Source organism: Sinocyclocheilus grahami, unplaced genomic scaffold (assembly GCF_001515645.1).
Source record: "Sinocyclocheilus grahami isolate Dianchi unplaced genomic scaffold, SAMN03320097.WGS_v1.1 scaffold28.1, whole genome shotgun sequence".
NCBI classification, from domain to species: domain Eukaryota; kingdom Metazoa; phylum Chordata; class Actinopteri; order Cypriniformes; family Cyprinidae; genus Sinocyclocheilus; species Sinocyclocheilus grahami.
Genome location: NW_015505207.1, coordinates 2,428,884 through 2,444,121, shown reverse-complemented (window position 1 = coordinate 2,444,121; position 15,238 = coordinate 2,428,884). Strand labels below are relative to the sequence as shown.

Genomic DNA, 15,238 nt, shown 5'->3' with positions numbered 1-15,238 from the left:
TTCGGGTTCCCCCTGGGCCCCCCCCCCCCCCCCCATTTCCGGATCCTATTTTAAAATCATGAATCATGCCACCGCTGTGTGTAATTTTTTAGTAATTTTTTTTAAAATTTATTTTATATCCTAATGGTTTTAACCACTCCATGACATGTCCATGTGAGTCCCTGGGTGCAGCTCGCCCAACCTTAGGGATACACTCACACTAACGCACTCTAGATGGCTGACCCGGTCCCACGTCGTCTTCACGCTGTTTCTGCAATGTGTGTGTATGGTCTTAAGTGCCTCCCTTTGCTCATTTGGCAAGACATTTCTTATGAATAATTTCTCCTTTGTTTTTGCTAAATTGGATGCTGCAGTGTGCACTGGAGTGCCCTCTAGACCCTGCCATGTGGATTGGGACCCTGATTGAGTCCTGGGGTAAAAGGAGAACAATAATTGTAAGATAAAGTTTAAAAATATAAAAAATAAAGTCACAATTATGCAATTTAAAGTTACACTGTGAGATGTCACATTTACTAAAAATTTCAATTTTGAGATAAAATTAAATGAACTTTTTTTCCCTGAGGCAGTAACAGGCTTCCATACTAGGAATAGTGAGTAATGCATGAGTACATTTCTTTTAATTTTGTGGATTACCTAAACTACACATTCTGAAACAAATATGAAGACACACACACACACATACATGACTCACCCATTCCTGAGGTATTGCAGTGTGGCAGAGAAAAATTATGATGCACATGATAATTGGAGAAGGTGAAGTCATGCACAAGCAAACCAACAGGAAAGTGTCTTTCTCATCATTACATATTTATCTGCCTGTTAATGGTGTCTCCAGTGGCAACACAGCCCCCCTTTAATCCTGCCTCTGTCCCCACGAGGGCCGGTCCTCATTAAGAATCAACTGAATTTTTTATGTTCTATAATTCTTTCATACTACTTCACCATAATTTGCCTTGATTTGTGTTTAAAGGGGAAAAAATATACTTTTTCTTAATGCAATGAACTCACAGACCCGTCCCAGCTTGGAATTTGAAAAGAAGGAAGCGATGGAGATGAATATTGAAAAAAGAAAGGCGTGCAGGGAAAAATGGCCCTGTGTCCAAATGTGACTCCTGTGGTTGAGAAGACGTTGTTTAAGAACTGAGTAGGTGAATGAATTGGATGGTGGAGGAAATCGGAGGTTGGCTTTATAGCTAAAGCATGGTTTTGAAATGGAGTCACTCCTCTGGCTTGGCAGAAAAGCTCTTCATTAACATCCACCATTAGAGCACAGGAACAGGCATCTTAGACTCTTTACTCTGAATGGGCTGCTGGAGGACTCACTCCGTCTCAGAATTTGAAAATATCTGATAGGATGCCAAAGCAATGGTATGAAAATGCGCAACGTCATTATTTAATGTTTGTGTTGTGCATTTTGGAGTGTACTGTATATATGTCTTTGGAACGTACCTAAATTGTTCCCAGAATTTCATAAAATAATATACACAAGCAAACATATACAGGATGAATGAGTTTGTGAATGTGTGTGTGGTCTCTCTAGCTAAGCTAACGGGTATTTTGCGCTGTTATGCCTTGTGGTCAATCTAATTATTCTCCATCTTCAAACTTCTTGGACATTTCTTTTTCTCGTCCTTTTTTGTGGCCTCTGTTTGTTTCTCTGAGACATGGAAAGTAATACATTATGGAGAAACAGAGAAGAAAAAGAACAAACCTACACACTTCCTGTAAAGCGCCAGCCCAAAACAGCCCCCACAAGTGAAATCGGAGCAATTTCATGGTCTGGCCTGCCCTCAATATTATTTAAAAAAATACCCTGTTATTATTTAGGGAATAGAGTGAGAGCAGGAGAGAGACAGAGAGAGAGGCGCATGACTATTATCTTTATGTAGGTCCTTTAATTTTAATGCACCGCAGATTTATAGCTTAGCATTCCAGTGTGGAGGCACTGGGCACCCCACCCTGGCCATAAACTCAGCAGGACAGCGCCACAGACTTCGATAGCTCAGCTGTGACACACTGCACCTTCTCTTGTATCAGACCTCGCCAGATACCTCTTTTTCCCTCTCACTAAATATCTAATATTTACTCCTAATCCTATTTTACTACTGTTTAATAATCTGGCCCCCCAGTCCCCCTTCCCTGTTTTGGCGCCCACACAAGAAGAAAATGGCAGATTTATTGAGAAACATATGGAGGGTCTGGGAACCTCTGTAAAAACAATATTGTAGCTCTTTTAGTCTTCTAACTTGTTGGAAAACGCTAATGATTACACTGTGTTTGTACAAGACAATAGCATATGCAAACAATCTTACATCTCAAAGTCAAAAGTGTCATTTCTTGCTGTCTGTGCTTTTGCTTTACTTTTACTGTTAAATTTAGCAGTCACTAGTCTGTGCTAACTGGGATGGAATTTATCCTTGTCAAAATGACAGATGAAACCAACTTGCCACTATACTTCAAATGGTTGTTTCAAAACACATCTCTTCATAACAGATTCTTTTGATGTAATTTATTTTGGTTTTGGTGTGTATTTGTTCAGCTTCTTCCTCTGTTGAATTTCATGCGGTCTTTGTGTCAGCTCAGATGCTGTTATTCGCTTTGATGGTCTCAAAACATGATGCAATGACAAGATATTTAATCTTGTGGAATTATGTGTACAATATACATAGTTAAACAATCATAGCCCAGAGCAGTCTGGTTGGATTTTTACCAGAGTTGATCACATACTCAAGTGCACAGAGGACATTAACTCCAAGAGACATTAATTGAAAGGACACTTTGAACTTTTAAGCAGTTTTTCAATGATTCCATACTGCTAACGCTTGTTTATAAGTTTAAGTAAGAGATCACTCTGGCCCAACTAATAACTCTTCAACTTTCCCACCAGGCACTTCACAGACAGCCCATGCAGCCACTGAAGGACCACTCTCCCATGCGAGAAGAACCTGTTCCCAGTTCTGCAGCTGAAGAGAACCCCCAGGCTAACGCAGGTTTAGGCAACAGCGGAGGGGTTAGCAATGTCACAAAAAAACCTCGCTCCCGCACCAAGATATCTCTGGAGGCTCTAGGCATCTTACAGAGCTTCATCCAAGATGTGGGCCTCTACCCTGACCAGGAAGCAATCCACACCCTTTCAGCCCAATTAGATCTGCCCAAACACACCATTGTGAAATTCTTCCAGAACCAGCGTTATCACGTGAAGCATCATGGTCGACTGAAGGAGCTCGGATCTGAGGGTGGTGGTGTAGACGTAGCCGAATATCGTGATGAGGAGCTGCTGTCCAGTTCGGAGGAAGCGGAATCCAGTGAAGATGGCCATGAGGAGCTCTACAGTGGGCATGAAAGCGCACCAGCCGGAGCAGCCAACTCGGTCTCAACTCCAGCTGTTTCTTCAGGTCAGGATGAGATTAAAGACAAAGGCCTGCCTCTGGGATCAGCCAGACCCAGCTCCCTGCCCCCATGTGGTTCATCCCCAAGTCCCCGAGATCAAGCAGAATATCAGAGATAAAACAGTCTCAACAAAGACTATACTGTAGGTGGGGAAAGGCAAAGATTGAGCACTTACAACTATTCTGTAGTGGAGGAGAGACAGCTTAGAAACTTACTGACAAAGACACAGTGTCCTCTGAGGACCTGTAAAAGGCAAACCAAACCAGACAAGATTTGCATTTTGATTGAGGTGACATGTAAAGTTCTGGTGTAGAAAGATGGGTTGTGATCTGGCCTCATACCTCACAAGTTACTTACAGGGATGGCATGGTACGTAAACAATCCCTATGGCGTGCTACAAGGAAAGAATTTGGTCAGCTGGGAAGCGTTCGTTTTCTAGATGTAAATCATCAAATTAAGGCAAGATAGCTGCCTCAACCCCAAGATGTCACAAGTATTCAAACTTGCATGCTAAAAATGTCAAGAAGGCCAGTCTTTCATTTCTAATCTGAGAGCAGGGGGTCTCTCACAAAATACCACTATCTATGCCCCCTCTTTATCTCTACAGGGTTAAAATGGCAGGGAGAGTGCTTTAGATGAGCCAATGATCTCCTATAGGACACCAACAACTTCACTCCCGTCCGATCAGGGAACCTAGTGTGGCTGTCCTCATCTTCCCCTCCATGATGGGGCATTCTGGTGGTCCCCAACTGAGGGCCGTGCTTGACTGCTAAAGCCGTCGATTGGGTTGGAGGTACAGATGAGACCTTGGGTGTACACATCAGCCCAGCCTAGGTACCCTACTATAAACACATGTGGTGTGCTGAAAGGTCCACAGTTAGCCCAGTGGCACTTTTGAAGACCACGCCATCCTTCCCACAACCAGCCACAAGCGTCATTCTAAGCAGTCCCACACGGTTCAAGAAATCACTCCTTTACCCCCACCACCCATGCACACCCAATACAGACTGTGCACAACATCCCAATCCGTCACTCCTGTCCAGTGCTTGAAGGTTTGCTTTATACAGATATGTTTAGACCGTAGGTTTCATTCCAGTTTTGCTCTCTCTACACTTAAAAGACAGTGAGAATAAAACATAATTGGCGGGAGGACTGACTGCTATGGACAAAAGGACACTGGTGAGGGTGCAGTCTAACTGCATCTGCCTCTGGCCTAGTGGAGATGAGCGACGTATTTCCAGCAACTGTGCTTGCATGGAAGTGCGGTAGTTCTTCTCTCTTCCGTCACCTCCCACAGCTTTCTCTTTTACTGACTGATGCCCACAATGTCCTTATTTGACCACACTTACCCACACCCAACTCCACAGCACTATTTATTGCTATCTTCACCCTCAATTATTATTGTTGTTATTGTTATTATTGTTATTATGGTTGTTCTTGCTGTTATTTTTAGTTTGATTTTCATGGTCTAATATCAGCTTTTGGCTTGCAGCAGATGTTTTGGTAATGAGAGACATTGTGAAAGAAAGAAACACTGCCAAAACAGAGCGGAACGAATTGAAAGCAGTTACTGAAGTTACTGGATCGATCATGTGATATGTACTGCCAATTCTATCAGCATTATGTACTTTTCCAAAGAGAGCAGCACTCTGCAGATGAGGTGTTGAATATTAAAACAATATAAATAAGAGGAATCATTGGAATGTATATGATCTTTTTGTGCATACGATGACAATCCTTCTTTTGAGCCAATCAGAACTCAGCAAGCATGAACTCTGCATTCTGATTGAAACTTTGATCAGCGTAACTTGAGGCAACATGGCCACCTGTTGCAAATCATCCATAACACCGTGGCAACTCTTGGATCCAGGGTTCTGATTTGTTTTTGAGAATCAGCTGCTACTTGCTCTTTCACCGATAATAGACAAATTATTGTTGTTGTTAACCTTATGCTAACCCTTAAACTATTTTTGTTTCAAACGAGTGATAATTGTGGTCTATGTCCATGTTTTGTCTACTACAAATGGAAATGATTTATTTAGAATCTTTAATGTGCAAAATGCTGATGTGGTTCTTGCAAGTCCTTTGAGCATCCTGACTCTTTCACATAGGCACAGTGTCCACACCTGCACATGCCTATGACTAATGCATTCCAGCAGAACATTAGTTAAAAATGGGGATACACATATTTTTCTCAGAAGGTATAGAAGATGGCATTCCAATCACAAGGTACTGTATATAACCTTGAGAAGTTGTTCTCTAGTACATTGATCATTTTTACCTGGTTATGATTTCACTGTGGCCATGCTGCATTTCTCACAAATATTCAAGTAAAGACCAGACAAAGGCATCAAGGACAAGAGCTCTCTAATAAGATGTGCAGGTGGCAAAAGAGCCTGGTGTGCTTTATACCTAGTAACACCTAGAGAGCCTTAGACTGGGATGTGCTTCTCTGCTGTTCACCTCTCCAGAGAGATTGAATTATTTTAACCATTTTCTGTCCAATTCACCCATCTGCATCATCGCCTTATTTCAATTTCACTCTTGCTCTTTGCTTCATTGCGCCCTGGTCTGCATTTACCCAAATCTGAACTTTATGGTCAATCATAGGCAATTATACAGACATGATGTACCGCCCAGTCTTTCATCGTTGCTCCCCTAAAAATCTTAAATTACAGTAAACAACCTAAAAATCTGTGATTATGTGATTTTTCTTCATGATCGCTGACAACAATCTACAGTCGTTTAGGTTATTTCACCCTCTTACTAATTTAAAACCTTTAAGGTTAGTTACATTTACGTATCACCTTTAAATGTTAGAAATTGCATTTGATAATGGAAAGAGCTACTGAATAACGAGATACACAATCTACACTATGAAATCTTGGATACCTGCAGGTTTTGCAAAAGGTCTTTAATAACATGGCAGTGATTGCCTGCTTGATCCACACCTTACTTAAGCCTGTCAATCATCTGCCACTTTTGGAGGCCTGCACCGCCCCTTTCGTTACACTCTGAGCATCTTCTCCAAATCCCGCCACCCCGCCAAGTCTAGATCAGCTGGAGACAAGCATTTCTGATGAGTCCGTCCCTATACACCTCCCAAATTACCCTCATAAATGATGAAAGCATGTGCACGCATGTGTCTGTGTGTCCTAGACTGGTGTTTAACCTACCATGGGGGTGGCTTACCACTCAGCAGGAGAGAACAACCACGCACTTCTTCTCCTCCATCACCTCCTCCTCTCCGTCTTTGTCAGAGTTAGTGTGAGAGTGGCGGAGAGGAGAAACAAAGAAGATTCCAAGAGTCCCTGATGAGCACTAGTTCAAGGTCACTGCCCAATTATCCATGTCTTTCATTTTCATTCTGTCTTTTCAGTTCTCTCTACCATCTTCTCTGTTCCCTCATTTTCTCGTTCACCAGGCGGGAAAGTAATTGTTGTCTCCCATGCTGTGGTGTCGAGGTTAAGTGGAGGTGATCATGTCTCCTTGTAGAGAGGCTAGTTCCTTGAGAGGCAGCAGACTCCTGGAGAGGCATGTCTGAGAAGTGTTGCGGTTAAGAAAAAGACTTGGTTTGACTTATTTGTTTGGTATATGGTCATCTACAAAGCCACTATCACATTAGGTTGACTTTTAGAGCTTTGAATGGAAAAACTAAAGGCCACTTTCTTGCATTTACACGCACTATTTAGACAATTCGATTGGGACGACCTGAACTTGTGTTTAGTGTTTATAATTTATCGCTTTGATGTGAAATTTACAGGTACACAAGAATGTCCCAAACAAAACAAAAACAGGATCATAATCATTTTCAATACTCCATACATTTCTGAGGAAAGATGTTCTTGCTCGTCTTGCTAATGCTTTTGTTTATCATACAGTGCCTCTGAACTAAGCACAATGCTCCAGTTCTTTGTTTTGGAGAAGGCAAAATTAGACGATCTCATAATTTTCATCAGTTTTCAACGTTTTTGTACTCATAAACGCCTACAATGTGAATCAGGATTGCCACTCCTGAATTGGTACTTTCCTTGTCAATCGAATGCATTGTCATTATCACTAAGTGATAATTAACTTATGTGCATCATTTGGCTTCTTTGTTTGTATGACAATGTTCTGTTTTGTTTTTCAAACGCTGTTGTTTAAATAAAGTGCATTCAAGGAAATGGAACTATTGCGTATGGGTTTGTTGTACCTGCAGACTGTTGACTAAACTGGGTGGTCTGCAAGTCAAATCACTTTATCCTTAGTCCACATTACGGTCACAGAAGTTAAAAGAAAGCAGTGACTAATGCACAATGCTATGTTGTATTGAGCAGAGGGATTAGAAGTGGAGACAAATGAGTGGAAAGAAACAAAATACAGTTTCACTTATACATTAAAGTAATCAAACAAACCATAATAGGAAAAAATGTTACTGGAAATGACAATGTAGCATTCCGTGCTTATCCATTTAGGAGAATTTGAATAAATAAATCACTTGATACTGCAATCTGGTGAGTAATGAAAAATATTCAAGCATATTGCTTCGATGTCTATCTGAAGTGTCTCTATAAATCAGACTTGCATAAGTAAATTCCTTAGAATCGGACATTATTCAAAATATCAATTTTGTCCCAACTGAAAACAAACCTGACTTTCATTTCAACACAATAAACAAGAACTACACTGAGGAAAAGTTTCCTGCATCAATAATTCCACGCCTTATTGCATTTTACAACCTGATTGCTGCAGGCTTCTTTGCATTCATTCCATTGTGTGCCCTCTTGGGCTTATTGTGGGTTATGAAATGCACATTTGCATACACGTGATAAACTTCCACTGGCGTTAACTCTGCTGAATTGCCTCAGCATATATGACAATTTTTGTTATCATTTATTATTCTGTGCAAAGATAAGAATTGCTTTAATTACGTGAAACCCCATCAGTCCCATGACCGCACGTAGCCCTCAGTACTAAAGCCACCGCCGAACTCAGAGTCCTCTCTCTGGCCACCTGCCAGGCTTCCCTCTTTTCCATGGTTCCCCTTCTCTCTAGAACAGCTTGCAGTGGTGTCCTCTGGTTTTCATTCCACACCAGCCCTCCAATCTCCTAAATTGAACTTATTATTCGCTCAATTGGCTTGCTTTAACCCTTTCTCCCCCTCCAGGTCCGGGCCTGTATGTCATTAGCCAGAGGATTTTTCGGTCGCAGCAAGAGCGTCAGGAGCTGGAGGGGTGTAGCTATAAACCCGTGGTCCCTGGCAGGATTTGCAGTTGCATCCGCTGGAAGAGAGTCAGCGCTCATTCTATGAGCGCAGTGGAGCCAGACCACCCAGAGAGGGATGTGTGGCCCAGTTTGTTTTCTGGCTGATGAGTTTTAGTCCCAGCTGATAGCTTTGGCGACCTGGATCTCTCTCTCTCTCTCTCTCTCTCTCTCTCTCATTCTGCTCATTCATTCTCTGTCTCTTCCTCTCTGACGTCAAGTAAAATCTGCACGAAACATTTTAATTGCCGTCTGTGTGCACTCTTTATCACATATCAATAGGACAGGGTTCTATAACTGCATAGATATCATCCAATGCCAGTTGATAAGAATGTAAAGTGCAGCTTTAGAGGTGTCAGATAAGTCATATAAGAAAATGTGCAAAAATAAATCCAAGCACCTGCTCTTTGAAATCATTTGCAAATACCACATTCTTCAGTCGAAAGAATGCCACCCATATTAGAGACTTGGGGGTGGGGGGACATTATGGGAATCAAGCCCTTAAAAACACTAAAACAATATATCACATCATGGGCAACCCACAATTTATTATTATTATTATTTGAAAAATTATATAAAAATATGGACACAATGAATAATAAGATATACAGCATACACCCCCTTATTTGTTTTTTGTTCTACTGATTGTAATATTTTTGTGATTGGTATGTAAAAATTCAAGTCTTGATGTATGTATTATTGTAATGTATTATTATTATGATAAATATATTATATTTACATGTAATGTGTTTTTGTACATGTACATGTTTTAGTTATTTATTTAGTCAGAATGTATGGGTGCTACAAATAAATGAAAAAAAAAACATGAAAAAAAATATTTCTATAGACCTGTATACTGTATTTCACTTTGTTCTCTAAATAATGTCTGCGGAATTACGTTATAAATAAAAATTTTCACAGCATTGTATTAAGCCTTATGAAAATTAACCACAGTTTTATTACAGTAAAAGTGTAGTAACAATGATTTTTTGATGTATTGATTACAATTTGTATAACCACAGTTTTACTACAAATACCATGGTTAAACTATGGTTAGTGTAGCAAAACGATGGTTAATTTGTGGTTACCATGGTTTAACCATAGTAACGTCTCGGTTACGTATGTAACCCTCGTTCCCTGAAGGAGGGAACGGAGACGTCACGTCGGAGGACCGACGAAATTGGGATCTCGCTTAGAGGGACCAATCTACTTCGAGTGTAAACTAAACGAGCCAATGCAAATTGGCATGCGATTATTGCATCCAGCTGCTGCTGATCACAGCGTGAGTATAAGTAGGCAGCAGGTGCAGCGCATATTCAGGTTTTCGCTGAGGAGCCGAGCCGGTGACCCGGCCGCTCAGCGGTGGTACAGGAGCTGTGGCGACGGGACGTGACGTCTCCGTTCCCTCCTTCAGGGAACGAGGGTTACATACGTAACCGAGACGTTCCCTTTCAGTCGGTCACTCTCGACGTCACGTCGGAGGACCGACGAAATTGGGATCCTACCAAAGGGCCACAGCTACTGCCCCTTCCAGTGTCCTGTGGAAGCCACCTGCGCCCCTATTTTGTGGCGTAGGCCCGGGCTTCTTCACAAGAGGACCAGCTACTGCTGCTATGGCACTACCCAATGAGTAAGACTGGATAACACTAGGAAAACGTACCCGTTCTACTTGGAACAGGGGCGTTACGGAAGCTCGAACCTTCCCGAAGGAGATTTCGGAAGCAATACACATATGGACATCCCTTAGGTGCATATGGAAGAATGGAGGTGATTGAACCCACTTGGAATGGCAGAAGTCTGCCGGGGAAACACGGGCTCAAGGCTATACCGTGGACTTTACACATATGAGATCCACTTAGGTCTTACATATGGAACCCAGCCTTCTACCGGTTCTCGAGGATTCAGCGAGTGAAGGCCTGGCGCCGGACGCTCCGCCACGTCTGGCTGCCGAGGGGACGGAGGAACTCAACAGGGTCTACTGTATGGACTCTCTGGAGTGATTTTGCAAGCCGACCCGAAGCCGGGGCCTCTCAGTGCTTCTACCCGTTTGAGGTGAGAACACAGGAGGATACCGGCTCCACACGAAGGCTATAGAATCTAGCGAATGTGTTAGGGGTCGCCCAGCCCGCAGCCCTACAGATATCTGTCAGCGAGGCGCCACGAGTCGAAGTAGATTGGTCCCTCTAAGCGAGATCCCAATTTCGTCGGTCCTCCGACGTGACGTCGAGAGTGACCGACTGAAAGGGAACCGTGGTTTTTTGGTTTTATTTGTAGTAAAACCATGGTTCATTTTCATAAGGGAAGGTATAATCCTAAAAAAACTGCATGCCTGTCCGACGGTCTCTTCCTGTCTAAGAAGGCGGTTATTGGACAGAATAAGCTGTGAGACTAGCGATGAAGTTTAATGCCGGGGGGTCTGCAACATCCTACAACTGATGAAGCCACATAGACAAGCAATGAAATGTCTTTAACAAATGAAAATACTGAGATAAATGTCTATGAAACCTCATCTACAGAACACTCATATGAACGCTTATGTTTGGAGGGATCACAGTAACTTCTTCGGTTTGACAGGTGAATATGACAATCAGGTCAGGGCCTCTGGGTAAGTGGGCATCACTTGGGTATGAGCGAAGCACGCACCCCTGAATAAATACTGGCCCACCAAAGCACCATCTAAAATTTCTAACACTGTGCTGTCTGTTTGTAATTATCAAACCACAGAAGAAGTGCATGTGAGGAAACTCAAGGGGCCCATGTGGCCAAGGGATTTAAGCGGACACAATAAAAGGCATCATTGTTTCTGTGGGAAAGGTTTAGATGTCGCACTCCATGTGACGGAGAGCTGTGAGGTCGTGGCTGTATGCGGTTTCCCTGTGTTGCTTTGTGTTTACATCAATGTGTCTGTGAGCAGGTCTGTGTGTGGCCTTCTTGACAAATACTTTGATTCTGTTTGTTGTATCAGCCCTCGTTAATCCTTTTTAAATTGTGCCAGGGACTCGTATTTCCTGATTAAGTGACAAAAACATCCTGGAAAACAATGGTTTGCAACACTATGGGATTGCATGGCATCAAATACACATCGAGCCTCGGTTTGGCTCTGGAGATTTATGGACTTTTGATGTTGTGTGAGATGGGAGATGGGAACTGAGCGATTAGACACAGAATGGAGGGTGATGGACAGAGAACAGATGAACTGAGATTGACAGTTCTCTGCCAGGGGAGAGGGGGCAGCTGCCAGGGCACTGCTGCTGGGGTATTAGGGCCTGATGGCACCGTGATTAGGGGCCATTAGAGGTGAGAGAGAGGGGGTGGCACAGGACGCAGGTGCACCAATGCCTGTTATTACCCAGAATTCAGTGGGGTGAAGCTCAAACACACACCTGTGGTCTCCCGTTGGCACGCTCACTACCCACCCCCCTAATCTCACTCCCGCACATTAATACACACACTGATAAACACGCTAATACCCAGAGCACACTTTTATATGAGTGGCTCCTTCCTCTCAAACCGTTTGGCCTTTCTCTCACATTTTACATCTCTAAAACTGATTTTCTGACACATTTATAAATAGGGGTTTTCAAATGCATGGCTTTTCAAATTAATATTTTTATATAGTAAAGTCATAACTATATTAAACAACCCATTTGTTGGTTCATAGTTAATAGGATGCTGTTCAATTACAAGGTTTAATATATAATTCTGCCCAGTGTTTTTGTTCACTAAAACTGCATATAAAAGTATTAAAAGCTAAACAGCTGAAATAAAATAAATCTAAATATTAGATGAAAAAAAGTTAAAAAAAACAATATATAAGCCTATAATTTTTTTCCCACTATATTTACATAGTATACTATAATGTATATTGATCTGATAACTAACTGAATTAAAATAAGTTGAAGCACTAAAATTTCCAAAACTAAAATAAAAACAAAATATAATTAAATTAAATAAAAAGGCGAAATACAAATTTTGACTTTCTTTGTTCTGTGGAACACAAAAGAATATATATTTTTACGAATGTTTTAACTGTTTTTACCGCTTAAATAAAAGTTGTGGGACAAAAAAATAATAATTCAAAATATTTGGTGTTTCCGCAGAATAAAAACAAAAGCCGTACAGGTTTGGGAAGATATTTTGACAGAATTTAAATTTTTGAATGAACTTTGCCTTTAAGAATGGATATTAAGATGGACAAAAAGATCTCTGAAGCTGGAACAAGAGTCAGAGAAGCTCAGTGGAGTTCCTGCTCATCATTTGAGTGAGAGATTGAGGATGGGAGGAAATGTGAGCTGTCATGATGACGTCCCGAGGGAGATCGGGCTAAAGCAGGGCATCTGTCACTGGCCCGTATCAGAGTGTCGTACGACGACACTAATGCACCAAACAACAACATTCACATGAGCACAACCCAATCAGCTCTCATGAACAAACATTCAATTACCTCAACTGAGCATGAAAATCAAAACTGTCTCCGTTTGATTGGTGCCCCTAATTGGCTTGACAGCAAAAATAGAAATGGCTTCTGACAAACACAAGAATACTTTTATTCTTTGTTTCGCAAAAAGTTAGATACTGTATCTGACCTCAAAAGCTGGGATCTGATAGGATACCTTTACTAAGTAAGATATTAAGATTTGGTGGGTTTATGGAGTCCGATTAGGAGGGTCAGGTACATGTGGCAAAAAAAAGCTATTTGTGATAAAAAATAACAACAAGGGTTGCAGTGGAATTGATTTGTCTGATTTAATCAGTATCCCCGTCAAGCACAATATTCAATATAAGAGGCCAAACAGCTGCTGCAATTAAAAATGTATAATGCGCCACATTTCTCTAAATCCCAGAATAACTACTCTCCTCTGTAACATGAAAAAAACATAAGAGGAAATGTAATGATTTCATCCATCAAAAACCTGAACAAACACACCAACTTATACATTAGACGGTCACATACTATCTGTGAGTTATCCTGCGCTGCCCACTTTCCACATAGTTTTATAGGCAGTGGCGTATAAAGTACCTGAAAGCCATACTCAAGTAAAAGTACAGATATCTTATCAGAAAATGACTTTGGTAGAAGTTGATGTCACCATTTAGAATATTACTTGAGTAAAAGTCTTAATGTAAGTGATATTTATTGTACTTAAGTATGAAAAGGTTTTTTTTATATGAAACGTACTTAAGTATTGAAAATAAAAGTACAAGTAAATGCAAATGCAAAATGGAAAAGGAGCAAATTTCACAGTTCAATGTAGCTCAGAGGGAGCATGGATACATTTAACCTGCAGTTACAGATGCATAAATAGGCCTAATGTTTTGTTTTTAACATAAATGTTGAATAATGATATTTGAAATTATTTAAAACATGAAAAAATAGTCGAAATGTGAAATGAAAACCACCAGTAGGTGAAAGCAAGTGACTGTTAATGAGTGAGTCATTGAGACTCAACCAGTTAATTCAAACGGCTGATTCATTCAGGAACAAAGCATTTGACTGTGTTCATGAGTGAATCACTGAATCATTTATTCAACCAATTCGTTCTAAAAGCTGATTCCTTCAGTGAGTAAACACTGTCCATTACTCAGAGATGCAAAACAATGCTGTGATCTTTGTTTGGAACTATTTTCATTGGCAAAATTAAGCAAAAACAGGCAATACTGTGTCTAAAATATAAGACATTTAATGCTAACTTTCTTAAACTTGTATAAAATGATTATTACATTTGTTGTCATGTTGATATCTGGGGGAAGAACGGCACTCTTTTTGTGATATAGATTAAGTTAATATAAAAAGCATACACATTTTTGCCGTCTACAATTAAAATGCTTAGAATTTTTGTTTTAATTGACAATTAATGTGTGCACTCTCTGTGTGTGATTTGGTGGTGATATACTTCGGAAATATCAGATCGCACAACAACACTTACCATATTATCACATAAGATATACTGTATATCGCAGACCCCAGATTTGTCTTGAGTGGAAAATAAAATCTTCCGCGGTTGTGTGAGCACTTGTTTGCAGATGAGCATACTGTAGATGTTTTTAGGAGTCTAACTTGCAAGCGCCCGACCACTAATTCGTCAAACCTTCTTCCTTGCAGTTTGTGTTCTTCTGACTTTATTTTGTAGTAAGTAACGAATATGCTTCGGGAAAATGTATAGGCGTAAAAGTATACATTTTAATTAGGAAATGTAGTGGAGTAAAAGTGAAAGTTGGCTGAAATATAAAAACTCAAGTAAAGTACAGATACTCCCAAAAAACATTTAAGTACTGTAACGAAGTATTATTACTTCGTTACATTACAACACTGTTTACAGGTGATGGGGTCTTTTAACTGTTCAGAATATGTAGTTTTCCTGTCATTCAAAAAGATACAGTATTAAAAATTATTGACAAAAATATAGTTGATATAATAAGATTGTTGCAATATTTTGTGTTGTTCATACGTTTATGACAAATGTATGCTCGGTGTAATCGTTAAGATGCAAAGAGATGATAGATAGATAGATAGATAGATAGATAGATAGATAGATAGATAGATAGATAGATAGATAGATAGATAGATAGATAGATAGATAGATAGATAGAATATTAGAATATT

General features: G+C 40.5%; 1 protein-coding gene across 1 annotated transcript in view; it reads left to right on the top strand.

Moving 5' to 3' along the window:
• The window catches only part of LOC107569722 (DNA-binding protein SATB2-like), a 36,550-nt gene extending 30,987 nt beyond the window's left edge, over positions 1-5,563 (top strand). The window contains exon 14 of the mRNA XM_016255873.1: positions 2,888-5,563. Within this exon, the coding sequence (XP_016111359.1) occupies positions 2,888-3,508 (621 nt within the window). The 3' untranslated portion in view covers positions 3,509-5,563. The remainder of the gene's footprint in view (positions 1-2,887) is intronic.
• The last annotated feature ends 9,675 nt before the right edge of the window (positions 5,564-15,238 follow it).